The sequence below is a fragment of the Benincasa hispida genome, chromosome 12 (assembly GCF_027475165.1).
Source record: "Benincasa hispida cultivar pf3 chromosome 12, pf3_genome.v1.1, whole genome shotgun sequence".
NCBI lineage: Eukaryota > Viridiplantae > Streptophyta > Magnoliopsida > Cucurbitales > Cucurbitaceae > Benincasa > Benincasa hispida.
In genome coordinates, this window is record NC_143489.1 from 87609956 (window position 1) to 87637513 (window position 27558).

The window sequence follows — 27558 nt, forward strand, 5'->3', positions numbered from 1 at the left end:
TTACAAAGAGTAAGGATCTTGATGATTTTTCGAACTCTTAACTCTGGAGGGACTTCATCTATTTATAGGCGTTGGTCACGTCCACTTAGTGAATGGGCAGCATGTCCATGCCCTGGTCAACATTAAAGTCCATGCCCTGGTTGGCCGCCTGACTCTTGGAAGCTTTTCAGATGCCGCCTGTTGCAGGTGCCCATACTTGCAAGTGGTGATATGACACAATCAGCCTGGTGCAATGAATCTTCTCTACGTTGAACTCCCTCCGACGCATGGCCCATGCATTAGAGTTTTTCCTGTGGCACTTGTCTAATGCGTTAACGTTAATTCTTGCATTGAAATCCTGCAATACAGTACGTTAGTACCGCGATATTCAGTAATAAAACTTCCTTTGCATGAGTTTGCTGATGTTTGAATAAACCATGCGTTTCCACTAAAAATGAGGAGAGTTTATCATTAAAAATCTTAATTGTTCTAACTTAAGAGCAAAAATAACTTGTATTTCTTCAAGTTATCACCACCCCCAAATTTGAACAATGCTTGTCCTTAAGCATTCCAAATTAATTCTTTGTTATCTCCTTTTTCTTAAGTGTGCAGAGTTCGCCTCTCATCATATTCAGTCGTAAACTTGAGATAAGAGTTTGGAAAATATAACTCAGATTGACTCTTTTCTTAAAAGAACTAATGTTTAATTTTAGGTGCAGCAAGCCTTTTATCATAACTCCTTTCATTTCTCAAAACACTCCCATTTTTTTTTCTAAACCAGCAATGCGTTAGATGTTCTTTGTAAAATAAATGCTGGATAAAAAGAAAAAGATTATGAACTTACTTACCTATGCATTGTTCTAGGTATCCCACTTTCATTTTGGCTTGCCCCCACGGGTGTCATGCGAGCATCCAACTACGGGTGAGAACCCTTCACAACTAAACTCATATCTAATATCCGTGCATTTCAAGATATAATTTTTTTTTCAGACTTGAAAGAGGAGTTATATGGGACGCGTTGGTCTAGGAGACGTAACTTCGTTTTGGCTTGCCCCCACGGATGTCATGTGAGCATTCAACTACAGCTAAGTGCCTGTTCTAATCTAAACTCATGCCATTTAAGGTTTTTTTTTTTTTTTTTTGAAGTAATGACAGAGGAGTTGCATTTAACATTCTTCTTATTTTGTTCCCTTTTTCTTTATGATGTATTCATTTGATGCGTCTTAAATCGGATTTCCCTCATCCCCAAATTTGGAGATGAGCTAAATCCTCATTGCTAAAAGAGAAACAAAATTTCAAAAGGCTTTGAGAATCTGAAAGAAGTTTAAGACTTAAAGCTTGCACGCGTTAGAAGCTAAACTTAATCTTTTTAGAGAAGTTCAAGCCTTGTTGATTTTCCTAACGCCTACTCTACGCTTATAGATTTCATATAGTTGATATCATTGAGGTTAGACCAAGCACAAGACTTAGAAAATATCCAAAGAACAAAAATCAAGCATGCCAAGGTCAAACACAAGTAACAAAATGATAAGGAATTTCTCATTCATTTTCATTTCACATTAATTAAACAAACAAGGCAAGTAGATGCAAAAGAACAATTAAATCAAAATACAAAAAAAAAAATAATAACCCAACACCCCAAAACTCTACTGTGTTGGCACGTCGTCTCTGCGTTCTTCCTCAGGGTTTTCATCCATGAAGCGTAAGGGGTTTCTAAGATGAGCAGGTAGTGGAGCCAGAGCAAACATTCCGACCAAGACCTAATTAATGTATTGCGTTGTGTAAACAAATTGGTCTTGCATCCGTCTTGTTTGTTGCCTTAAATAATCCCTTAGTACCCGATTCTGCTGCTAAAGACCTTCTAGAGATGCGGCCAGTGGTCTGAGCTGATCACTGATAAACGTTTTCAACTCTTCCAAGTCTGTGTTGCATTGAGGTGTTGGTTCATTTCTTCCAACTGGGTCTTCAAGATTTGCTACGTTGCTTGACCCTAGCCCAGTTGGCTCAAAAATTATTAGAGAAGGCACGAAGTTGGGAATTGGACTTGGTTGGGGCGAAGGAAGAGAATAAGGGATGTCCTGATCCATAAGAGTTGGTTCTTAGTGCGTTTGATCAGGACTCCCTTCTGGCAGGGCCAATGGTGAGTCATGGGAAGTAAAATCAAGGGCTGGTTATGCTTTTTCAGCCAGAAGTTCAGGCTCAGCTTCATGTTCTTCATGCTCTGAAGCTTCATTGCTATGTTCAACAATCAGGACGCATCTTCTTTTGGGGGTGCGTTTTGATGATCGAGGCTTGGGTGCCACTTCCTTGGCAGGTAAGGCAGGTTGATGTGGTGAACCACGAAGTAGACGCCTTACTAACTTTATGTCTATCAAGCCATCGACATCTTCATGATCATCCCCAAAGGGATGCCCCTGCGTTCGCATAATGCACAGATCAGCCATGGAAAGTAGAGTTGCCCTCGTGGCTTAGTCTTGATGGCTTTGATCTGATCCCTTATAATTCTTCCAATGTCTAGAGGGATGCACTGTATAACGCAATAAGTAGCCAGGACGTGTTCCTTTGATAATGTCTCATCATGCGTTGTAGGCATGATGCTCCATTTGATCAAGTAATACCATAGATTCGTGTCTGGAGTTAAATTCCTGGAAGCCAACATTTTTGCTCCATTTCTCGATGTTTGCCATTTGCTTCCAGGCTTGGTTACTGTCCTTAATGCATCTTCTAATTGACTTGACGTAGGCTACTCCAAGATGCAATTTCCTTTCGCGTCTGTGTTACTATCAATGTTGAACACTTCGTTTATTATGTCAGTTGAGAAGCGCACTAACACCCCATCAACAAAAGCTGTGTTTTTCTCCATATCGAACTCAATATTGTAGAACAGGCGGACGAGGTTGGGCCAGATACTGGTGTGCCCAATGCAGAATTGATTCCATCCCAATGCATTTATTGTCTCAATTATGTAAATCGGCAGTGGGTGGCGTTCGGGGAAGAAGCCCTTCTCTACGAGTATGTCATTAAACTGACGCTTTCTTCCCGAAGTCTTCTTAGGTAACGCATCGGCTACCTTGCTTTTTCCCGTTGCATACTCTTTTTCTTCCCTTGCCAGTTCTCTCAGTTCATTCTCCAATTCCCTTTGGAGATCAGTCTTCCTTCGCCCTTTCCTTGTAGGCTGGTAATTTTCCAATTCTTGCTCTAATGCATCGTGCCTTGAGCTGTTTTCATGCGTTGCACCCTCAAGTCCGGATGCAGACTGCTGATCTTCTTCTTCCTCCAATATCAATCTTTTTTTTTCTCGTTACTCTTTTTTATTTTAAAAACTCTTCATTCGCATCGGATGAGCGTGGTTGAGACGCGTCAGGGCCAATTCTCCCTTCTCTGTTTTCTTCTTCCCTTTCTTCTTCTTCCTCTAGTTCTTCTTCAAGCATCATTGCATATCGCTCCACTTCGTCTAACTCAAGTGATGCGTTGGGTGGGTCTAAACGCATCACCTGTATTTCCTCTTGGCTTTGATTGAGGGATGCCAAGATTGCACCAAAGACCTCTTACTCGTCGAGTCGAGCCAGCTCTGCCAACTCTTTAAGACTGCGCTCTGATGATGGACTGTCAAAGGGTGGTATGGGTGGAGTGAATAGAGGGGTGCCCACTGGGGTATGAGACATCCCAGGGGAAGATATGAGGATGGGCGAAGGAGGTGGTTGGCTCGACGCATCCGATTCCACGGGATAGACGGTGGCCAAGGGTTCGATAGAAAGTGGAGGTGGTGGACGCACTGCTGAAGACGGTGCGTTGTGGGCATAGGCTAGGAGTGGATTGTGAATAGCACCCACCATAGTGATGTTAGGGATAAATTGTGGTGGGGCAGGTTTGGTGTAGGGTTTGGATGCGGCCGTAGATGACAAACGCGTCCTTGGTTTTGCAAGTGTCTTGGCCCTAGGCTTGGGAGCAGTTTTGGGTTTTGGTTGAGGGGTTTTAGGTTTAGGTTGAGGGATTTTGGCCGGAGGAGTAATGGTGTTTTTGAAGGCTTTAGACGGGAGTTTCGTGGGGGCTGAGGAAGGTTTCGAAGCGGACGGCCACTAGGAAGAGGTAGCTCCGCCGTGTGTGGGTTTGGTTTGGGCAAGGGATTTGGTGGTTTTCCTAGGGCTTGAAGGTGGTGAAATCGACACAAAGGCAGAGGAGTAAGAGCTTATCGGAGAGTCATTCCCAAAGCTAGCGCTCTGATTCTGGCTATCTGAAGCAGACGACATGGTGGCCAGAGAAGCTCGAGTAATAGAAGCGAGAGAGACGGAGGGGTTCAGTTTTCCTTTTTTTTTCTTTTTGTTTCAGAGGGTTCGAGAGGGAAATGAAGAAGAAGAAGAAGAAGAAGTTGAATCGTTGGCCCTTTTTATAAGAAGGGAGATGGTAGTGGCTGATGTCAGACAGTGCCTGACGTCTGTAATAAATGTGAAGTTAAAGGGTTGTCTCGGTTATCTAAATACTCGAGTGTTTTTTGTTCTCGAGACGCGTTCCTTCAAATGGGCCATGCGTTAGACTTGCGTCTAACGCGTCTGTTGTTCCAAATTCAATCATATGCAAACTTTTTTAAAGAAAAACAAACAAGTTTCCAAGTTTTGTAAAAGCAAAAACAAAGACAATCAATTTAAAAACATCAAAACAACTAAATCAGAAAATTTAAACGCATATTAAAATACAAAATGCAAAAAAAAGACAAGGATGGGTGAAGCATCCCTGGAATATATGGCGTTGCAAATGCAGGAACACTTCGACGTGGGCCTTAACTGGCTTCGCGTAGTGTGAGAGATGACTTCTGGCATTCCAATCCATCTTCAAAGTAAGGCTTTACTCTTTGGCCGTTTACCTTGAACGCGTTAGTGCCATCTTCTCGTGTTATTTCCACAGTTCCATATGGGAAGATTTCTTTAATGATAAAAGGTCCTGATCACCTAGATTTTAGCTTTCCTGGAAACAAACGTAGACATGAATTGAACAATAAAACTTTTTGGCCAACAACAAGTTCTTTCTTATTGATGCGTTGATCATGCCAACGTTTTGTCTTTTCCTTGTATAGCTTGTTGTTTTTGTATGCGTTTAATCGCCACTCCTAGAGCTCGTTGAGTTGAAGTTTGCGTTGAACGCCCGCAGCATCCAAGTTCATGTTCAACTTCTTAACTGCCCAAAACGCCTTGTGCTCCAATTCTACAGGTAAATGACAGGCTTTTCCAAATACGGAGACATACCTATAGGAGTTTTGTAAGTAGTCCTGTAGGCCCAGAGCACCTCATCCAGCCTCTGTGCCTAATCCTTCTGCGTTGCATTGACAACTTTCTCCAAGATGGACTTGATTTCTCGATTTGATACTTCTGCTTGACCGTTTGTTTGTGGGTGGTAGGCAGTGGCAATCTTGTGCCTAACATTATATTTTTCAAGTTATTTGGAAATGATGCGATTAATAAAGTGATTACCTTCGTCGTTTATTAGAGGAATTCCTGGTAAGAAACTTAGATACAATGGACGCATCATTTCTGGCACAAGCCACTACTTCTACCCACTTAGATACATAATCTACTACAAGCAGGATGTACTATTGGCCAAAGGACAGAGAAAAAGGTCCCATAAAATCTATGCCCCAAACATCAAACGACTCAACTTCGAGAATATTATTCAAGGGCATTGCCTCCCTTGAAGAAATATTCCCGGTGCGTTGGCAGGGGTCACATTTTCGAACAAACTCCCTTGCATCTTTAAAGAGGGTGGGCCAAAAGTATCCGCTTTGAAGGACCTTTGCTGCGGTTCTTTGCCCACTGAAATTCCCTCTGTAGGGAGAGACATGACACTCGGCTAAGATGCGTTGCGTCTCCTCCTCTGGAATGCATCGACGCAGTATGGAGTCAGGGCCTTGTTTATATAGAAACGGTTCATCCCAAAAATAAAACTTGTTGTCATGAATTAACCATTTCTTCTGCTGAGAGTTGAAGTTCCCAGGGAATTGCTTGGTGGTTAAATAATTGTCTATGTCCGCATACCAAGGTTCTCTGCCTTCAACTTTAAACAGGCTTTCATTAGGAAATGCGTTCTTAATTTCACTTTCTTGGACTTGCATTTCTTGATTCTCTAGCCTGGACAGGTGGTCAACCACCTGATTTTCTGTTCCCTTTCTGTCCTGGATATTGATATCAAACTTCTGTAGCAGCAGTACCCATCTTATCAACCTTGGCTTTGCGTTCTTTTTTCTCATCAAGAATTTTATGGCTAAGTGGTCGGCGTATATGGTGGCTAATGCACCAACTAAGTAAGATCGAAACTTTTCAATACCAAACACTATAGCCAACATTTCCTTTTCAGTTGTGGTATAGTGTTCCTAAGAGTCATTTAATGTTTTGGACGCGTAGAAGATAGGATGTATCAAGTTACCCTTCTTCTGCTCTAACATTGTTCCTACTGCCACTTCACTCGCGTCGCATATAAGAATAAAGCGCTGTGTCTAGTCTGGTGCTATGAGTACTGGGGCTGTCATCAATGCATACTTTAAAGTTTCAAACACATCAGTGTAATCTTCATTAAAGTCATAGGGTCGGTTCGCCTATAGTAATGCGCTCAGAGGCCATGCAATCTGAGAGAATCCTCTAACGAACCGTCTATAGAAGCCAACATGCCCTAGAAAACTTCGTAAAGTTTTAACATTTGCTGGTGGTGGAAGTTTTGCTATGACATCTATTTTGGCTCCATCTACTTCCAAGCCAGCCTTAGATAGTTTGTGACCCAAGAAAATTCCTTCAATCACCATGAAGTGGCATTTCTCCCAATTCAACACCAAGTTTGTCTCCTTGCATCGAGCGAGGACGACCTCCAAATTATCTAGTCATGACTGGAATGAGTCTCCAAAGACTGAAAAATCATCCATGAAGACATCAACGGTCTTTTCTAGGAAGTCAGAGAAGATGGCCATCATACATCGTTGAAATGTCCCTGGTGCGTTACACAGCCTAAAAGGCATGCGTCTGAATGCAAATATTCCAAAGGGACAAGTAAACATCCTAATCTTCCGGATCTATCAGAATCTGGTTGTAACCAGAATAACCATCGAGAAAGCAATAAAATTCTTTACCTGTAAGTCTATCAAGTGATCGATGAAAGGAAGGGGGAAAAAGTGGTCTTTCTTAGTTACTGTGTTGAGCTTTCGGTAATCCATACATATACATCAGCCCGTGACAGTTCTCGAGGGTATGAGTTCATTATTACTGTTGACTATCACGGTCGTTCCCCCTTTCTTGGGAACGCATTGGACTGGACTTACCCAACTACTGTCAGATATCGGATAAATAACTCTCGCGTCCAACCATTTTAAAATCTCCTTCTTGACCACTTCTTTCATTATGGGGTTCAGCCTTTTTTTAGGCTCGAGTGACCCCGACTTCCCTTCTTCCAGCCTAATCTTGTGCATGCAATAAGATGGACTTATCCCACGGATATCCGCAAGCGTCCAGCCTATTGCCCGCTTGTGCTTTTTCAGCATCTACAAGAGAGATTTCTCATTAGGCTCTATAAGATTTGCAGAAATGATCATAGGTAAAGTGTTGTTGGTTCCAAGGAATGCATATTTCAAGTGTCCAGGTAACTGTTTCAACTCAAGTTCTGGTGGTTCTTTAAGTGATGGATGCGTTGGTTTTGTCCGCTGCTCACTCAGACTTGGCGGCTCTGATTCCTTCAAGCTCTCCTCCAACGCGAGGACCTCACATACATGAGTCTCTTCTTCAGGTAACTCAATGCTGTTTAGTTGACAATCTTCACTGTCTGAGAACTTTAATGCGTTGAGCACATTAAACTTCACCTCTTCATTATCCACGCGCATAGTTAATCCACCTTTATGCACGTCAATTAAAACTTTCCCGGTAGCTAAGAAAGGGCGTCCGAGGATAATTGGTACCTCTCTATCTGCTTCATAGTCTAAGATAATAAAGTCTACTGGGAATATAAGATTGTCAACCTTCACCAAAATGTCTTCAATCTTCCCTTCTAGGTACTTAATTGTTCTATTAGCGAGCTGAAGGGTGACAAAAGTAGGTTGTGCTTCGCCAATCCCCAATTTCTTAAAAATTGAAAGTGGCATGAGATTAATGCTGGCTCCTAGATCGCACAACACATGACCCACATCTAATCCTCCTATCAAACAAGGAACTATGAAGCTCCCAGGGTCCTTCTACTTCTTTGGTAGATTGTTGCTTACTAACGCGTTACATTCCTGCGTTAGTACTATCACTTTCTTCTCATTGACTTTTCTCTTCTTCGTCAAAATGTCCTTCAGAAATTTTACATATGTTGGCATCTGCTCCAAAGCCTCTACAAGTGGAATGTTAATGTGCAGCTGCTTTAGGAGCTCAAGAAAGTGCTTGAATTGATGTTCATCATTCTTCTTCATCCGACGCCTAGGGAATGGTGCGTTCAGCGGCATCTCAGGTATTCCCGCATTAGACATACTGGTTTCTGAATGGCTTGTAGTCTCGGGCATTCCTTCTTCCTGATCCATTAAACGTGTAATGCGTTCCTTCGAAGGACTGCTGTTTCTTGGATTCATTCTTCTTTCTTCAAGAGCTCTTCCACTTCACAATGTCACCGCGTGACATTGCTCCTTCCCATTATTATTCCCAGGTGTTTCGATATTGCTAGGTAGAACTCCAGGCTGCTTGTTTTTCAACTCGCTTGCTATCTGCCCTACCTGGATCTCCAGGTTTCTGATCGATGATGCTTGGCTTTTCAGCAACACGTCGTTCTAGGCTATGTACTCCTTCAATAGGTTCTCAAGCGGAGATCCTGAGCTCGACGCCTGTCCTCCTCTATTGAAGGGTTGTTGATGTTGCTTATGCGTTCGTTGAAATGCAAGCGGCGGTCCATTCCTTTGCTGATGGTTCGCCCCTGGGTGGTGCTCCTGCTAATTTCCTCTTGTCCAAGAAAAATTTGGATGGTTTCTCCATCCAAGGTTATATGTATTAGAGAATGGGTTATTTTTTATGAAGCATACTGACTGAGGGTTTTGTGGACATTCAGCATAGGAGTAAGGATCTCCGCAGCCCACACAGTTGACCGTGGGTTGCCCAAACGCCTCTACCTGATTCACCTTCTGTTAATTTGATGCATTTCCCAGCGTTATGTTCTGCAGAAGGCTGGCCATCACAGCCACTTAAGTAGAAAGTGTGGTTATTGCGTTAGCATCAATAGAATTAACATTCTGAGATTTCTTCTCCTGTCATTTCTTCCATCAATGTATCATCCACCCATTCCATATTGTGTTTAGCAATGCGGTCTAGTATCTCCTTAGCCTCAGTATAGGATTTATCCATAAGTCCACCAGTTGCTGCTGCGTCTGCTGCCATCTGTGATGCTCTATTCAATCCTCCATAAAACGTCTCCATTTGGATAGTCAATGGTAGTCCATGGTTTGGGCAATTTTTTACTAAGCCTTTAAAACGCTCCCATGAGGCGCTTAAGGTCTCCGTATCTTCTTGTTCAAAGTTTATAATCTCTCGATGCCTCCTCGCGTTGGTGGTAGGTGGGAAGTATTTTTGCATAATTTTTCCACCAACTTTTCCCAGGTGGTGATTTCACCAGGCTCTAGTGAACTCACCCATTGTTTTGCGTCATCACGCAAAGAATAGGGAAACAAAGACAGCCTGATTGCTTCTGGGGTGATTCCAGGAATCACAAAGGAATTACACGTTTCTAGGAAATGCTTCATATGGGCGTGAGGATCTTCACCACGACCACCCCCAAATTGTTCAGCAGTCTGGAGCATTTAGAGCATAACAGATTTCATTTCGAACCTGGTTCCATCCGGTGTTGGGTATATGATTCTTGGAGAGAAATCATATAGTACAAGGGACGTGTATTCCCTCATAGGACGCGTGCATCTATTCGCCATCAAGATCGGATTCTGTGCAGCATGAGCTAGTTGCTGATTTGGTTGTTCTTCCGCCATTGCTCGCTGCCTGTTCTGTTGTCTAAGAAATTGCTGCCATAACCATCAACGACGGTTGGATCGATTCCTACGTTGGAAGGTCCTTTCAATCTCGGGGTTGTATCTGAATTCAGGAGTGTTCTCCCTGTTCATAAACATTCACAAGCTTAGGCGTAGCTTGTAATACTCCTTTGACTGAAGTGTTCCTACAACAAATACAAACGAAATTTCTGGTTAGTTCTTGTTTTTGAATCCCCGGCAATAGCGCCAAAAACTTGTTCGTTACTATCGTGAGATGCTCTAGGAGTATATTGTATAAAATAAATTGGAGAAATAAGTTCTAATTATAAGTGATGCATTTATGCTTTGATGCGTTTAAGTAATTATAACGCGTTGGGGTGTTAGTTATATGCACAGAATGCACACAACTCCTAATAATGACGTTCAAGTTTTCCTAAACTAGACCCAAGTATAAATCTAATTTAGGTTCCTGGTAAGTCCAAGGTCTATCTCAGGGATTCAGTTAACCAAACGCAGACCTTGCATTGTATCTATTGTAGGGGTTTTCCTAAATGAATATGAGAGATGTATTATTTACACTAACTTGCTTTGCCTGTGCAAGAAGATACAAAAGAGTTGAGTGGTGAATGATGGGTCATGCGAAAATGGAATTTGAGGTAGGGAGACGCGTCGGTCTAAGATGAATGTACACAACTAAGATGTGATGTGGATGAGATAGGATGATTTGCTTATCTGTTTTTTTATGCGTTAGACCTTATTCAACACTTCTCAATGAAAATAACATACAAAGCCTATCTCTAGGATGCATGCGTATAACACAGAATGCAGGAAACACCAGTAAGTCTATCTCTAGCTGTACTAGGCGTTCTACTTGATGCAGCTTAGTTATTCTTTCAAACAATCTAAGTTAAAGATGCTTTTACCAAGTTGTCAAGTTGGCTTGGACGTTAGAATGAAGTTATGCATAAAGTATTAATGCATTCAACATAAACAAGAGATAAACAATAGTAAGTATGATGGATGAAATATATGAATTTTATATAGAAACAAGGAGTCTTCACAAAAACAATATTCAATCGAATGGAGTGAAAGCGATAAATAAGAAAGAAACTGAGTCAAACCAAAGAATACAATCTCTTGTAGTTCTTTGGCTCAATCTCGTTGTATACAATCACTTGTATAGGCAGTGGATGGAGTATCTTTCTCAAGAGTGGTTTCCTCTGTTCCCCGACCGACGGTGGTGGTGGTTCTCAACCCTTTTGATCGTCGCAACACCATGGCACAGCTTCTACAGAATTAAAACTATAACTACAATTTACAGAGAGTAAGGATCTTGATGATTTTTTGAACTCTCAACTCTGGATGGACTTCATCTATTTATAGGTGTTGGTCACGTCCACTTGGTGAATGGGTAGCATTAAAGTCCATGCCCTAGTCAGCATTAAAATCCATGCCCTAGTCAGAATTAAAATCCATGCCCTGGTTGGCTGCTTGACTCTTGGAAGCTTTTCAGACGCCGCCTGCTGCTTGGAATCTTTTCAGACGTCGCCTGCTGCAGGTGCCCATACTTGTAAGTGGTGATGTGACACAATCATCCTGGTGCAATGAATCTTCTCTGCGTTAAACTCCCTCTAACGCATGGCCCATGCATTAGAGCTTTTCCTGCGGCACTTGTCTAATGCGTTAATGTTAATTCTTGCGTTAAAATCCTGCAATACAGTGTGTTAGTGCCGTGATATTCAGTAATAAAACTTCTTTTGCATGAGTTTGCTGATGTTTGAATAAACCATGCGTTTCTACTAAAAATGAGGAGAGTTTATCATTAAAAACCTTAATTATTCTAACTTAAGAGAAAAAATAACTTATATTTCTACAAGTTATCAATGACCTTAGCTTCAGTGTAGGTTTTGTCCATGAATCCTTCTGTCGTGGAGGCATCAACAACAGCTTGCGTTGATCTGTCCAGGCCATTGTAAAAAGTTTCCATCAGAACGCAGTCGGGAATCCCGATGTGCGGACAGTTCTTTACCAATCTTCTAAATCGCACCCAGCCGATGCTGAGATTATCATTTTCCATCTTCTCAAAATTCAACACGTCTCTCTGTCTTCTTGCATTGACGGATGGCAAGAAGAATTTCTTCATGAATTGCTCGACCAACTGGTCCCATGAAGTAATTTCATTTGGCTCCAAAGAATGAGCCCATCTCTTCGCCTCATCCTCCAGTGTGTACAGGAAGAGGTATAATCTAATTCCCTTAGGAGTAACGCCAGGAATGGAGAAAGTATTGCACATTTCCACGAAGCTGGTCAAATGGGCGTGCGGGTCTTCACCTTATATACCTCCAAATTGCCCTGCGTTTTGGACCATTTGAAGCATGACCGGCTTGATCTCAAAGCATACATTCTCCTCAACCATGGGTCTTGAAATTTCGGGCGAGAAGTCATATAAGTTGGGTGTCACATAGTTTCTCATTGGGATGTTGCGATCGGTTGCCAGGAAAACTGGATCTTGCGCTGGCCGATTAACCCCTTGATTCGAATCGAGCCTATCATTATTATTTGCCATGTTCCTTCTTCACCTAATGTGGTTCTGGCATGCTCGTGCGCGAAAAGTACGCTCGATCTCTGGGTCAGCTTCGAATTCTGGATCAGTCCCAATACTCATAAACCGTCAGCCTGCTCTCTATGATAAACAAACAGTACAGCAGAGATCTGTCCTGCAAAATACCACAAGAATATTCAACACTAAACATTGCCAATCCCCAGCAACGGCACCAAAAACTTGTTATATAAAATTTTTATTTCTTTTTATCTATTGCGTTGCTTATGAATGATTCAAGTTATTGTCCCTGGAAACGGCGCCAAAACCTTGATAGACGAAATTGTATTATCTTTATATCTATTTCTTATATCTATCACCAAAAACTTGTAATGGTTTAAAATGAATGAATGAATGTTGATGGCTTTATGCGCTCAAGTTGCTTTGCGATAAAGATAATGAGCTACTACGTTCTAAATGTATGTGATGATGATGATATGCTTCGTAGTATGCGTTTGTGTAGTGCGTGTCACAAGTTTTCTTACGCTGGAACCAAGTATAATTCCAACGCAAGTTTCTCAGATTGACCTGAGGTGAAACACGGGGATTGTTGTTATTTAAATGCGATACTAATGTGGTATATGCGACCGGTTTAACATAAAGAATAATGAATGATGTTTGCAGAAAAGTAAATTGCGATGAAAGTAAATTGCGATGAAAAGTAAAGTGCTATAAAGTAAATAGCGATGATAAATAAATGACTAAACTATTAATGATACAGGGTGAGGACTAGCTGTGAAGTTGTACAAAAGAGTCTAATGAATGCGGTGGTAAGTCTTATGAATGAATCAAAAAGAGAGTGGGTTGAGGGAAAGAACATCGCAAGTTCTTCAATCTCGTTGAGCACGCAACTAAGGTTCCGCTTTCCCTTGGCTTACACCTTTCAGTGATCGGCTGTGTTCCTATGTCTATGGTGAAACAGGGATGAACATGATGAACGCAAGGTTGTTTCCATCTCTGGAAATACTTTTTCTCTTTACTTAACGCATTCTTCCAACCTTCTCTCGATAAGTGGAATAACATTTTCACTTTTGCTCTCACAGATGAAGATGCTGTCGAGCATGCTTTAGCTAAACTCAGCCGATTTCCTTAACAAGGATTAATTCACTCGCTTAATCCTTCCCCTTTACCTAGGGGTTTAGTGACACATGATGGAGAAAACAGATGATGAATGTGTGGAGAAGAACAGAGAAATGACAATGATTAGGATAATGATATTAAATTCATAGATAAGCGTTTGATACAGATCGTGAATCAAAGGTTAAAGAAAGATGGACACAGTAGATGAATTGGAAAATAAGAATAAATACGAAAAGAATGTCAATGTCTTGACACAAATCCCGATCGAAGACGTTATGCTTGCCGGCGTGTGGAGGAAATGAAGTGGAAAGTTTCCCTCTCAGGCTTGCTTTCTCAATAGAAGTGACCTCTTGCACAGAGCTTCGTCTTCGGGAATGGAAAGAATTTCTTGCTCAGAGACTTACCTTTCAACCTTGTCTCATCGTTCTCCCGGATTTTCCCTGTATTGTCTCTTTAGACCAGCCTCCCTTACATTGAATTCGAAGAAGCTATTTATAGACCTTGGCTCTTCTGTATTAGTGGTCCCACTTTGAAAATCTGATAATTTCTGCCATGGCGTAGTGGGAATGTACGCTCTGCTCCACGATCAATTGTCAAAATTGTACAACATAAAAGTTGTACACTTATCAGAAGTCCATGCGAATGCGTTGCTCTTCTCATCTTCGATTGATCACTGCATGTGGTGTAGTTTTTTTTTATCTCTTATCGATTATCACATGCGGTGGAAATGCGTTGATCGCTTAAATCCATGATCGATCATCGCATGCGCTGCAATTGCGTTGATCTTTTTTCGTTCATGATCGATTGCTGCATGCTGTGTGGATGCATTGTTCATCTTTGTCCTTGACTAATTAACACATGCGGTGACCTATTTCCTGCAAAACAAAGACTTGGACATTCCATTTCACCATCGCAATGGGGTTAATGGGTATGTTCACGACACTTTACAATTTTTGTATTTCTAAGCCAATTTCTATACTGTCGACGCAATTTTTCCTTCTTTTTGCTGCATAATCTAAATAAAATAGCATAAATAACTTGTATTTCTACAAGTTATCACAACTAGCTGGGTGAAATTCGTCCAGCTAGCTGTTGAGGTGACCGAATTACGGATTTCCTTTCGGAGTCCGTTTTCAAACTTTCTACATCTATCCTTTTCCTCATCTATGATTGGAAGAGCGTACTGTGACAACTCCTAAACTTCTACTCATACTCAGCCACGTCATGGGCCCTTGAACTAACTTGAGGAATTCTTCCCTCTTAGCTTCCCTAAAGGAGCTAGGATAATATTTGTCTTCAAAGATTCTTCTAAACTCAGGCCATAACATAACTTCCGAACTAATTCTTCTGGCAATTATAACTTTCCACCACTTCTCTGCTCCCTTTTTTAACAGAAATACTACTAACTTGACCTTTCAATCTTTCGGACAATCTATTACACTAAAACATTTCTCAATTAGGTCTAACCAGACCTCAACATCTGCAGGGTCTATGGTACCCTTGAATGTTGTTGCACCTAGGGCCTTGAGCCTCTCAATACTATATCTTTTCTCTAAGTCTGTCTGAACTGTACTTATATCGGCTATCAACCTTTGGGCAATCATGTCGAATACTCGATTCTCTCAATGAGGATCCATCCCTACTTGTGGGGTATTTAACTCCCCTTTTGAAGTTGTTTCTGAGACTACTGGCTTTCTGACTCTTTTCCTGCGCGGCTCTGGGTCTTTTCTAACTTCAGGACCTCTAACGGTAGGGTCAATGTTCCCCTCCTCTATCTGCTTGCTCTGCCTGCCACTTTTCCTCGGCGTCTTTCACCTAATTATGAAGTTTACATGTTAGGGACTTGTCCTAAAGGCTTAGACTTATGCATAAACTCTCCCTTTCTCCCATAATCTTATGCTCTGGTACCAACTTTTCACACCCCCTCCCAATTACCCTCTTAACCTGAAAGAAGATGTGACGGTAGCAGTTTCCAACCCTTTTTCTGGCACTTACTGCCTAACCTATGTTCAAAACCTATATAGAAACCTTGATATACAAACATTTTCAGATACATATTGAATAGAACAACTATAACTTATCACAGTCATCTCACAAGGTTTTATAGACTATTCACATATATACAACTTATGCAAATTACCACTTAATGAGCCCAACATACATACTAGTCCCTATATAACAGACCCATGTGTACTAATAATCACAGAGTCATCAACCAAGCTTCCATCAACCTGAGTCTCTAAGTGGCAGAGCAGCAGTAGAGTCGTCTTCTGGGAAATGATTGCTACATGGGGGAGGGGGGACATTTTGAAAATCATGAGCTAGAAGCCCAGTGAGTGACTAACTTTTAAAATAATAGTATTATACAATAAACTGATAATAAAACTGAAAGCTTTAATGGGAAACATAAACTTAGGTAAACAACATTCACATTAAACATTATAACATAACAGATCATATTTGTACATAGCTGGACTATTCCTAAGTTGAGAGTGGCCCTCTTGCTCAACTCCCACTACTTAGCCTCTTCCCTAAGAATGAACCCTCCTATTCGCTCTCTACCATACTTAACTGCATTACTACTTAACTGAGAGAAGGAGCTCTCTTGTCCAACTCTCCGTACTACTCTAGGTTGAGGTGTGTCACCTTTGTCCACTACCTTCCACCTAGTTTTCCTCATATTAACCCAGATTAAGGTGTGTCACATTTGTCCATTGATAACTTGTAGAAATACAAGTTATTTATGCTACTTTATTTAGATATTGCGGCTAAAAGAGAGGAAAGTTGCGTCGAATGTATGGAAATTGGCTAAGAAATGCAATAATTATGAATTGTTGCCAATACACCCACTGACACCATTGTGATGGTAGAAAAAGATGTTTCCATTCTGTTTTGCATGAAATAAAGTCACCGCTTGCGTTCAAGGCTCAAAGAGAAACTGAACAACGCATCCCCATTGCATTGCGCCCATCAATCAATAATGAAGAGACGATCAACGCAATGATGATGCATGCGACATTCGATCCAGAGCTTAACTTCAACCGCATGCAGTAATCAAAAACAACACCGCATGCGGACACACGATCGAAGATGCAAATGAGCAACGCAATTGCAGAGGATTCAGACACGTGTATAGCTAACCGTTGTACATTTTCGAAGGGATTGATTGCATAACAGAAGGAATATTCATTCCACCATTTTCGAAGTTGCCTTAACAATAAAGTGGGGCCCACACTACAAAGAGTCAAAGCTGAGCCTATAAATACCCTCTAAAATTCCATTGCAAAATATATTTGATACAAGGCTATTTTGATATTTGTATATTGAGAGAAAGGCTAGTCTGAGTGCTGATCGGAGAAGTTTCAGGAATAATTAAGAGACAAGGCCGAGAGGTGAGTCTCAGGGCAAATCCTTCAAATCCCTGCCGTGAAGCTCTGTACCAAGGTCACCTCTACCGGACGAGCAAGCTTGAGAGGGAAGCTCTTCTGATCATTCATTCCATTAGCCGGCAAGCAAATCCACCGTCCAGATCTGTGTCAAGACGTTGGCACTCTTCTGTATTTGTTTCTATCTCTTATCATCAATTGTATTCATCTTCTTAATCTCTATCATTCACAACATGTATCAAACGTTAAATATTAGTATTGAATGTCATGATCATTTTCATCTCCATCTTTCTGTCTACTTCCGTTCCTCCATGAATCGTTTTCTCCACGATGTTTTCTTAATCCCTTGGTAATTAGCATGAATCTAACAAGTAAATTAATTTTTGCTAAAGAAATAAATGTGTTTAGCTAAAGCATGCTAGACGGCATCTTCACCTGTGAGAGCAGAAGTGAAGATGCCATTCTGACCTGTCGAGAGAAGGTTAGAATAATGCGCTAACTAAAGCGAGAAGTACTTCCAGAGATGGAAGCAACCTTACGTTCATTACATTCATCTCTATTTCACCACAAAGATGTGGGAACACGGTCGATCACCGAGAGGTGTACGTCAAAGGAAAGCGGAACCGTAGTTATATCTTTAATGCAATTAATGAACTTGTGATGTTTGTACTAGTTATCTTTTCTCTTTCTGCTTCATACATAAAGCCTTGCCACCGCATAACACGACCCTTTGTATAATCTTCACAATCAGTCTCAAACTCGATATCATGTATCCTATATCTTGTATCATGTTAGCTTAGGTTTACTTTTATCGCACTTTACTTTATTATCGCAACTTTACTTTATCTGTACAATTTTACTTTACCGCATTTTAAATATCTGTACACACACACTTTTATTAATTGAAAAACCCTCGGTCGCATATATCACGAACGTAACGCACTAACTAAGCAATCCCTGTGTTCGACTTCGGATCACTCTGAGAAACTTGCGTTGGAATTATACTTGGTTTCAACACAAAGAAACTTATGACAACGCATAGCATACTACAAGCATTCCATTAATAATGCATACATCTAGAAGTAGTATCGCATAAAGTGTGCATGAGCAATAACATAGCAGAAACATACATTTTCCCGTTACAAGTTTATGGCAACATGAGCTTGTAGCGCATTAGCATGCACATTACATGCAAACCAATTTTCAAGTCAACATCCATCACCTTACCTCGTGGTTTCCTAGGGTAAGGTGTGTCACCTTCATCCATCATCTTTCTCCTAGTCATACCTGTCCTACGTACAAGTAGACTGGATCCTATCATCAGAACTATTCATACTTCCTAAGGTACATTTTTACCGCTATTAAGATGTAGTTGCCCTAAGGCATTCAGTACTAATGCATACTCGTGATCATTGGAGTACATAACTTATACTTAGTAGCTTTCTAAGTCAATGCATAAACATAACATTAAAGAGATGCATTACTTTGGTAAATGATGGGAAACTAATTGTCATAAATAGCTTTTAGTAAATATGGATTACTAAATCATTCGTAAAGCATTTACAAATATTTAAAGCATTTAAAGTCACTCACTGTCTTTGGCAATCCTCTAAAGATTAATGAGCGCCTTCCTTTGTTATCAACCCTTCCAAGCTAACCTCACTAAGCGTTGAACACTTAGAATTCTCCTCTAGGTGTTAAGCTTGCTTGCAACAGTCACACACACCACCCACGCATACTATGTGCCAATCGCATGGCCTAAATGTCCCTTTCCGCCACACACCAACGCGTGGCCTGCTCCAATGTGTCCAAGCTTTCAACTCGCTAGCCCTTGCGGCAATCGTTCAACCTATGCGCCCAATTTGTGGCAAATCAAGGCTTGCCTCATGTACTCGTCCAGTCGCGTGCCAACACGCTTCAGTGCCCCCTTACGCCTAACACCTCGTGCGCCTGCCTACACAGCCCCGCTCACTCTGCCGCACAGTCCAATGCCCACAAGTTGTCTTGCGCTTACAACTTCAACAATGTGCTCCACGGTTCAACGCTCTCAGTGTGTCCTTACACCCAGCCCAACACATCCCTTGCACGCAGCTTAGCTCCTTGCACGTGCATTCACCAGTGTCACCGACTAGCCCTTCAAGCTGCTTGCTTGTTCAACCCAAACAGCTGCCTGCTTGTTCAAGATTTCTATATTAAACTTACAATTTGAATAACTAATTTTTCAAGCCTTTTCTCAAGGAATTTCCTTCTACAAATTTGCTCTAAATTGTCTTAACAGGCTTATCTTAAAATCTTAGCTTAGAATTCCTCATGGTTTGGCTGAAAACCTTAAATCACCATGACTAGCCCATGTCTACTCGAGAGCTTGACCTTCAGCTAAATTCTTCAATCTCTAGCCTGACTCCTATGGAATTTCCTTCCAGTAGCCCAATTTCAGCAACTTGACATACTCAGGGATTGAATGGCTTTGGAAATCACTCAGTTTGCATGAATGAATTGCTCAAACCTTTTCTTTAAAGTTAGGTTTCTCCTTTTACACTAGCAGCTGCATGCTATCCCTTAATTGTTAAATTGCCACCTCATCTTTGAAGTGATAACAACAATCCTAAGCATGAAAACGGGCTTAAGTAACTAATGGTTTAAGTTGATTATGCTCCCTAATTACCAACACAAGCCCTTGCCTTCAACATCATCAACGCATAGCTCACCTTGAGGTTATCGCATCCCTCTTATGGTCGCATGCTCCTAGACCAACGCATGTCCTAGCCCATGCATAGCTTAGTCTCAATGAATCACTAACCAGGCATTAAGCCTTCCTCAACACATAACCACTAAGCAGTGCTTGCCTCAGGTGCCTAGCGCCAATGCTGCCAACGCTTCCCAAGCACCCACACGGTCTTCCAGCACATAGGGTCTTTATGTCTTGCCCACCAACCCCTAACGGCTTCATGCCACCATGTGTCTAATAACCTCAAGAGGACTTGGTTGCCACATACCTGGCCCCCAAGCCTCAGCGTATCAATGACTCGCATAGTACACTCTTGCCGCATGCTCTCTAACCTCGCAAGCTCCTTAGCTGTCACAAACCTTGTCAACGCATAGGTTACATGCACCCAATTAAGACCATCTTGGTGTGTACAACTCCAACTCCTAGCTCTGCCATACTTGGCCACACTTGGCCTTCACAACAGCTTACCTCACCTCCAAGGCAAAACCAACACCCACACCTAGGACACCTTCCATGCCATGCCTAAGGCTTCATCCATATCTTTTCAACACTTAGTTAAATTTCCACTAACTAAGCCAAGCCTTCAAGCTACCCGAGCCTTTCATTACTTAGAATCTACCTCTCCCATCTTCCTACTCTTTCACTTCCTGCATAATCTTACTTAGTATGCTTATTAGTTACTAAAGTAGGAAAAAATGAAGTACGAGGTTTACATGTGGCCTTTTGGACATTTTATGAATCTCAAAATGAACAGAATTCTAACACAATTTCTTAACTATTTGGTTAGAAGACAATTTCATACAAAGAAACCAAAGTCCTAGCTTTCAACTTCAATGGAAAATAGTTGAATTTGGATTGAAAGAGTTCTGTTTAATCACTGGACTAAAAAGAGATAGCTTTCTTCCCATAAATGTAGTAGAAGAAGAAGCTCGGATATCTGAACTTAAAAATGCTTTCTTCCTAGATGATAATAATACTACTAGGAAAGATATTGAAAGAACCTTCAAGATGTTAAAAAATTCTGAAGATGACAAGCTTAAGGTTAAACTTCTGAACCTCTTCATCTTAGAGAGTATTTTAGTCCCCAAGCAACTACACAACAAAATCAAGCCCATGTTTGTGACACAATTGAATTGGGAATTTTGAATCCTAGTCTCTTACTACTCTCAAAATCTCTCTTCTCTTCTCTACTACTTCTTCTTCCTCTTCCAAATCTTGGGGATCACACATCTAATTCTTGGGATCCTAGAGAATAATAAGGTTTCACTTATGGTGGTGTCCCTTAATCATTGAAGAGACATTTTGGAGAAGACGCAAAGGGAATCGTGAAGAATTTAGGAATTTACAAAGGTAAGTTTTAGCTCTTTGATCTTTTCTTCTCTTAAATGCATACTAATATTGATTGTTATCCATTATGTTATTATTTTGGTACCATATTTTGTTTTTGTAAAGTTAAAAACAAAATTGCAAGGCGATCACATACTTTTACGTAGGATTCGATCCCTTCAATTGGTATTAGAGCCCAATTTGTGCAATTTTGATTTTTGGTTTTTTAGAAACAAAATCATAATAGAATGGTGGGTTACTTTTAAAATATATGCATGAGATATATGTGATTTTAATTGTGGTTTGTAAGTTAACTATTAGGCTTTTGGCATTTAGATTTACAATTTTAATTGATGAGATCAATGTAAAATCTAGTGTTTACGAGTATCTTTATTGTAAATCGAGTATTTGAGTCCGTGCCTTTCATGGCAAAAATTTTTGTGAAAAGAACCTAAGAAAACAAAGGCAAAACAAGAAAAAATGAAGAGAAACAATGTAGTGTAGTTCAATTTTTCAGGAACAGCATTTACGAATTTGTATACTAAAGTTTTAATTGTTGGATCGTACTGAAATTTGGTCAATTTATTCAAGACACCTAGGTTCTCGTTTTGAACGATTGGATCGTCATTTTGAGCCATGGTTTATCTATCGTCGCCGCTGAACAAAAGCAGTTTTTCTTTGTCTTTTTTCCGTTTTCTTTTAGGAATTTCTAAAATCTAGAGTTTTAGATTTTATTTTATTTTCTAGGAATGCCAATAACTATTTAAGTTTGATATTTTGTTGATTTAATTATGCATGAGATGTATGTTAGACTGGTAGTAGTACGCAGTGGAAGACATCAAGATCCATAAGCACTCTAATTGATTAATTTTGGCAGAAAAGAAAACATGCTAAATAGAGTTTAATGGGTTTCAAGGAAAACCTTTAAAGAACCGTTGAAATCTTGATTTCCAGCTGCAAATTCCAAATCTTTATGTAGATGATGCGTTGTAAATTGTGATGGGATCATGGTGTGAGTTTGTGATGATGTGTTATGCGTTGCACATGCAAGTTTTCCTAATAAGACCCAAGTATAAGTTTCACTAGGTTTCCTGGTAAGTCCAGGGTCGAACACAGGGACTACTGAGTAAATATGCGACAGCAACTTTGATTCTCTTGCGGTGGTGAAAAAAAATAAGTTGATAGTGTTTTGATAAAGAATATTTCCTATGCGACGGAGTGCAAACAAAGAGTTGACGAAATCGAGATTTACAATGAATATGCGATGAATGGGTTGAGAAGGGGTTTAACTAACACTTCCTAAGATTACGTACAAGCTATGCGAACATGCTACCCATAAACAATAGCATGTCATCTCGCAATGCAAATGCCATAAATCATATTTCTAGGACGCATGCGATGTATATGAAAATGTCGATAGGACTTATGTCTAAGCCTCTATTCTTGTCTATGCGATGATGCATGATGCACACATAAAACAAGGTGACCGCATACTATCATATCCTATTTCTATGGTGCATGCGATGTGTAAATAGTGATAGAACTTATGTCTAAGTTTCTATTTCTTGCTTATGTGGTTCTAATCTGACTCTCTCAATCCTAGATTCTAATATGACTCTCTCGAGTCTAGATTCTATCTTTGGACTACTCTCTCAAGTATCTCTAAAAGGTGAATGACGCATACATAAGACAAGATGATCGCATAAAATATAAATCTTAGGTCATGCAAGCTAAGTACTTCTCAACCCATTCGGTAATTTAGCTACTCATGCAAAGTATGGAAAGATTGAACATAGTGGGAAATGAGATTTTCATTTTCCAATAAATAAAATGTTGAATATAGAATAGCAATGGAATGTAGAGATAAGAAGCCCGGTAGCAATGTCTTACTTCCCGTGGCCTTTTACACTGTCTTTTTCACTTCAACTCTGTCCAGATGAATATTCTTGCTTTTGCAAGTGTTGGCCCTCTCTCCCTTTGTAGCGCTTTCCGATAGTCTGTCGATCTGTCCGGGAATGATCACTCGTTTTCTTCATCTCCTAGCTCGTCTCCGTCTTCTAAATCTAAGTACGTACGTGAACAGACTAACGGCTCTTTAACTTGTATTTGATCTCATTATAATGGTGGCCTTCGGTAATTATAGAGCTCAAGGTGAAGTAGCCTTTCTCTCTAATGATTGCAATGATGGGCGGTCATTAAATCTCCTGCTCTAATGCACCGATTAATGGTCACTGAAAGTTGAGTGTACTTGCTATAGTATGGCTTTAACGGCTTCTCAACTAAATTCGGATTCGACCGTCATCGGCTTTCCGTTCCACCATGATTTAATGTTGTCCTCTTGATGCGCAATCTTTACGCGGCCACATTCTTGAGTAACTTCTCACGATCGCATACGATCGCATGACTTTGCAATCGCAATTTCTCAGGCACGCGGACGCCTAATTCCTTGGACCGCAATTTTACTTGCGCCAACGTATTTTTCCTGCATAAAATAAGTAAATTAGCTACTTTTATGCAATGGGCGCATGCGATTTCAATTTCTTCAGTTTAGCGCATTTGGACATGATATTGTATATTTTTATCATTGCATTCTCTCATTATTTTACTTATTTGCATTGTAATAACGTGTATTTCTACTCGTTATTAGTAGACCACCACAAGATCTTCCCTACTATTCTTTTGGTACTCTAGATTGAGTTGTGGGACTCAAAATAAGCTGGAATCAAAGGGAATTTGGAGAATGCTCACTGAACCAACCCAATGAAGAACACCTTCTTTAAACGAATTTTCAGCTAAAATTCTATCGGTTAAATCACCTCAACTTCACTCCAATCTCTTTAAATATTGTAGACTATCATGCAAAGAGATTTTCTACATGGGATGCAGCTCATGCTTGGAGTTATTGAAGGTTGAAGATGGTGGGTTCCTTGTGAGCTAGTTGAAGATGAAGATGGAAAAACCCATTTTTTCCTTTTTTGTGTAATTTTCTATTTCCAAAATCTAAAATTGATTTTAAAATTGTATTTTATTTATAAAATCAAAATTTATTAATTTTACAAATTAATTTCATAAATTAATTTTCTTATAAAATTAATAAATAATTATTTAAACAATTTAAATAATTCTAATTAATTTAATATCCAATATTAAATTAATTTTTACACAAATTCATATTCATATATTTAAATTATATTTAAATATATATATTCTCCAATTCTGTTTGATTCTAATTTGACATTTCAAATTAACTTATCACGCTACTCTAGAGCTAATCCATTTCCGAGCTAGTAGGGGGACCTCATGGACCTACAAATCATTGGCTTCAACGATCCAAGATTAATCGGCTAAACTCATTAGACCGATCTAACGCTCATTCGTTAACTACTGAGTCACTCCACTAAAGCTCATAGTTGAACTCCCCTCACTGTAGATATATTATGTCCACCCGATATAACCATGATTAGTAAGTTAACCCTTCACAAGTTGTTCGCAATAACGGTTGGATCAAATCTCTGTTTTAACCCCAAAACTACCTCTTGTTTCTTAAGTCCCCACTGATCCCCTAATGAACGATTGTTTTGTGATCCAATCAACAAAACCAAGTCCCTCTCAGGCCAATGAGAGGGTGGGATCCCTTGTTCAAGACCTAGAATCAACACTTAAGGGAACAACCTCTCTACTATCTCTAAAACGGGTAGGAGTGAATTCCCTCTTACACCCTATGTCTCCAGCTATCTATCCAAACTTACCCCTGAAATGGGAGTCTTATTGAGCCAGCGCTGTTGAGCCAACCCTCACCTATGCAAATCTAAGGGCAATCCCAAATAAACAGAAGTTCACAATTAGCTCAGGATTAAGGTTAAGTTACCTAGGTCATCGCTTTGAAATAGTCAGTCTTAAACAGTAATCAACGTTATAAAGTAAGAGTGACTGATTTCATGGTCCGATCTGTACAAATCCTTTTGCATAAGGACACCCCCTCTCCTCATATCCAACATGAACGAATTAGGATCATATCGTTTGTAGCAATTTACAACTCCTTGTAACAGCTACAGAGCAGGCCGCATCCAATAGTGTTACCAGAATAAGGTACCCAATCTTATCCATATACTATAGATCATTTTGACTATTTACTCAAACCTGATCCACCTTTATGTCTCCACATAAAGTTACTCATCCAATAGTCGAGGGACTTTTAGGTTTATTGGATTTCTATTAAGCAAAAAGATCTATTCAATAACACCTTTATTGAATTTTCAGAATAAGTTCCATTGTTTACAAACCACGAGTTTTAGGACATAAAACCCAACAATGTATGATTTAAATTATTTTTGAATGGTGCATAAAGTATGTCATTTAGATTCAAAATCCCACCTTAGGATAAACTTGTCCGTGTGTCATGTCAAAATGTAAGTGTTATATTTTTTGGATGCATGATTAAATTAGCTTACTCATGCATCTTAATACAAGTGTTATATTATTTTAGATGTCTGGTACATTAAGTATGTTCATGAATCATACTAGGTTATAATTTTTATAATGTATGAAAACATGATGGATATGTGTGCTTAATAATTGTTAGAAATAAGTGTTATATTTTTTAATTAAAATAAATTTTGCATTGAGCATAACATTACCTAGAGAAATATAAATGTTATATTTAATCAATGTCTTTGAATATAATTATAAATTTTTTTTTTCATTATTTTATAATGGTTATAAGTATAATGAAATTAGAATTAAAAGCTATAAGAAAGAGTTGAATGCCAATATAGGTCCAATTTAACTTTAAATGGTTTAAAATTAATTCACCTAGACTTATGTTAAACACATTTATAATGAAATAGGTTAATCTTTTAATTCGTTTTAATAGAATTAAAATAAATTTCAATAACAGATTAATTTTATAAAATAATTGTTCATAAGGGACCTTTGTCTAAGGAAAGTTCTGTCTAGGTTGAGGTATTTAAGCTGACGAAAATGGAACACCTCTACCTAAGAACTGACCTGGAAGGTGAATTGGGCAAATATTTGATAATCATGCAATAAGTGATTGACTTTGTTAAGAAGTATAATAAATTAAGTCACATATTGCTGAAATATTCAATATAAGTGTTATATTGAGAAAATTAACAGAGCTTAGTTAAAATTAATTAACTGGTTTTTACTAAGTTAATAAACCCATTTTTGTAAAATACTCAGTGGGTTTGAAAAAAGATATATACGATATGTCAATTATTTCCACTCAAGTTCTCCCTAAAAGTTCACACCATGATACTCATGCTTGGCCTCGAGGCGCCCTGGGAGCATCCCCCTTTAGATAGTGTTTGCATGGGTCAATATCAAGGTGAATGAAGAGAGTTTATAGTAAGTGAGAGAAGGATATGTGTCAACATGTCCTACGGTCTCCTTCATTGGTTTGCATCATAAGACCTTTTTGCACGACCTCGAGGTGCCCTGGGAGCATCCCCCTTCAAATGGTTTGTGCATTAGGTCAATGTCAAGGGCAAACTTCAAAAATGGTTTCTGGATAGGATCATTTTAGTTTTTGCCCCAATTGGTTTTTTCCTTCGGTTGGCTCATTGGGACGGAACTCTAGGGTCTAAAATGAAGGGTTACACTTATAAGAAATTGTTAAGCAAGTTAATGATTTCTTGACCAAATCAATGGTGACTAATCGTTACAGAAATAAGAGTTATTCTAATGTAATGATTGGTTGAGAACTGTCTCAATTTAGGGAAGGGGTGGTTGACCATCCTTCGATAGCTTTTTTCCTAAATCACTGAAGCATCGTTGCTAAATGGAATAATTTTGGGTTCATTATTAGTTTTTGCTAAACTGATTGGATTAAAATAAATTTTTGCATAAGTGTCTAAAATAAGTAATTTTTTTGTATCAGCAAAAATGACTAACGCTTTAATGAACCTTCTTAATATTGAAATATTGAGCGAATTCAATTATACAACTTGAAAAGAATCGATTAAAACTATGTTTGTGGTTAACGACCTTAACTTCATCTTGACCGAGGAATGTCCTCCAATTCCAATCCTTAACGCAACACGAAATATTCATGATGCATACAAAAGGTGGATGAAGGCCAATCTTGAGGCTCGAATTCACATTTTGGTAAGCATACCTGATGCCTTTGCCAAAAGATTTGAGAGCATGGTCAATGCACTTCAGATCAAGCAATCAATGCAAGAGTTGTTTGAGCGAATGTCTTTACAATTCAAGCAGGATGAGATTGATATAGACAAAACCAATAATCTCAGCTCCATATATGAGCTTCGGTCTGTATTAAATGTCAAGGGAAAAATAAAGGAGCCAAAAGTTGCTAACTTTAGCAAAGTTTATCAAAGAGGTTTGACCTCAGCGGAAAAACTTGGAGTTCATAATAAGGGTGTTCAAGTTGATCCCACGGCTCTCCAGAATAGGAAGAGATCCAATGACAGTAAATCTGATTTACTTGTCCTAGAGTCATGCTTAG

General features: G+C 39.6%; 1 protein-coding gene across 1 annotated transcript; it reads right to left on the reverse strand.

Annotated features, from left to right (window-relative positions):
- Window positions 1-7495: 7495 nt before the first annotated feature.
- Window positions 7496-8506, reverse strand: LOC150032288 (uncharacterized). Its single transcript, XM_090308462.1, has 2 exons — window positions 8207-8506; window positions 7496-8068 (listed from the first exon to the last, which is right to left on the reverse strand). The coding sequence occupies exons 1-2, from the start codon at window positions 8504-8506 to the stop codon at window positions 7496-7498; spliced, it is 873 nt and encodes a 290-aa protein (XP_090164588.1).
- Window positions 8507-27558: the final 19052 nt, after the last annotated feature.

Bases quoted from the DNA above. Each gene is read 5' to 3' on its own strand.
- LOC150032288 (XM_090308462.1), bottom strand. From the start codon at position 8,506: ATGGATCAGGAAGAAGGAATGCCCGAGACTACAAGCCATTCAGAAACC. The intron at 8,069-8,206 runs GTAAGCAACAAT...TCAATTTTTAAG, and splicing joins CGCAGGAATGTAACGCGTTA to AAATTGGGGATTGGCGAAGC.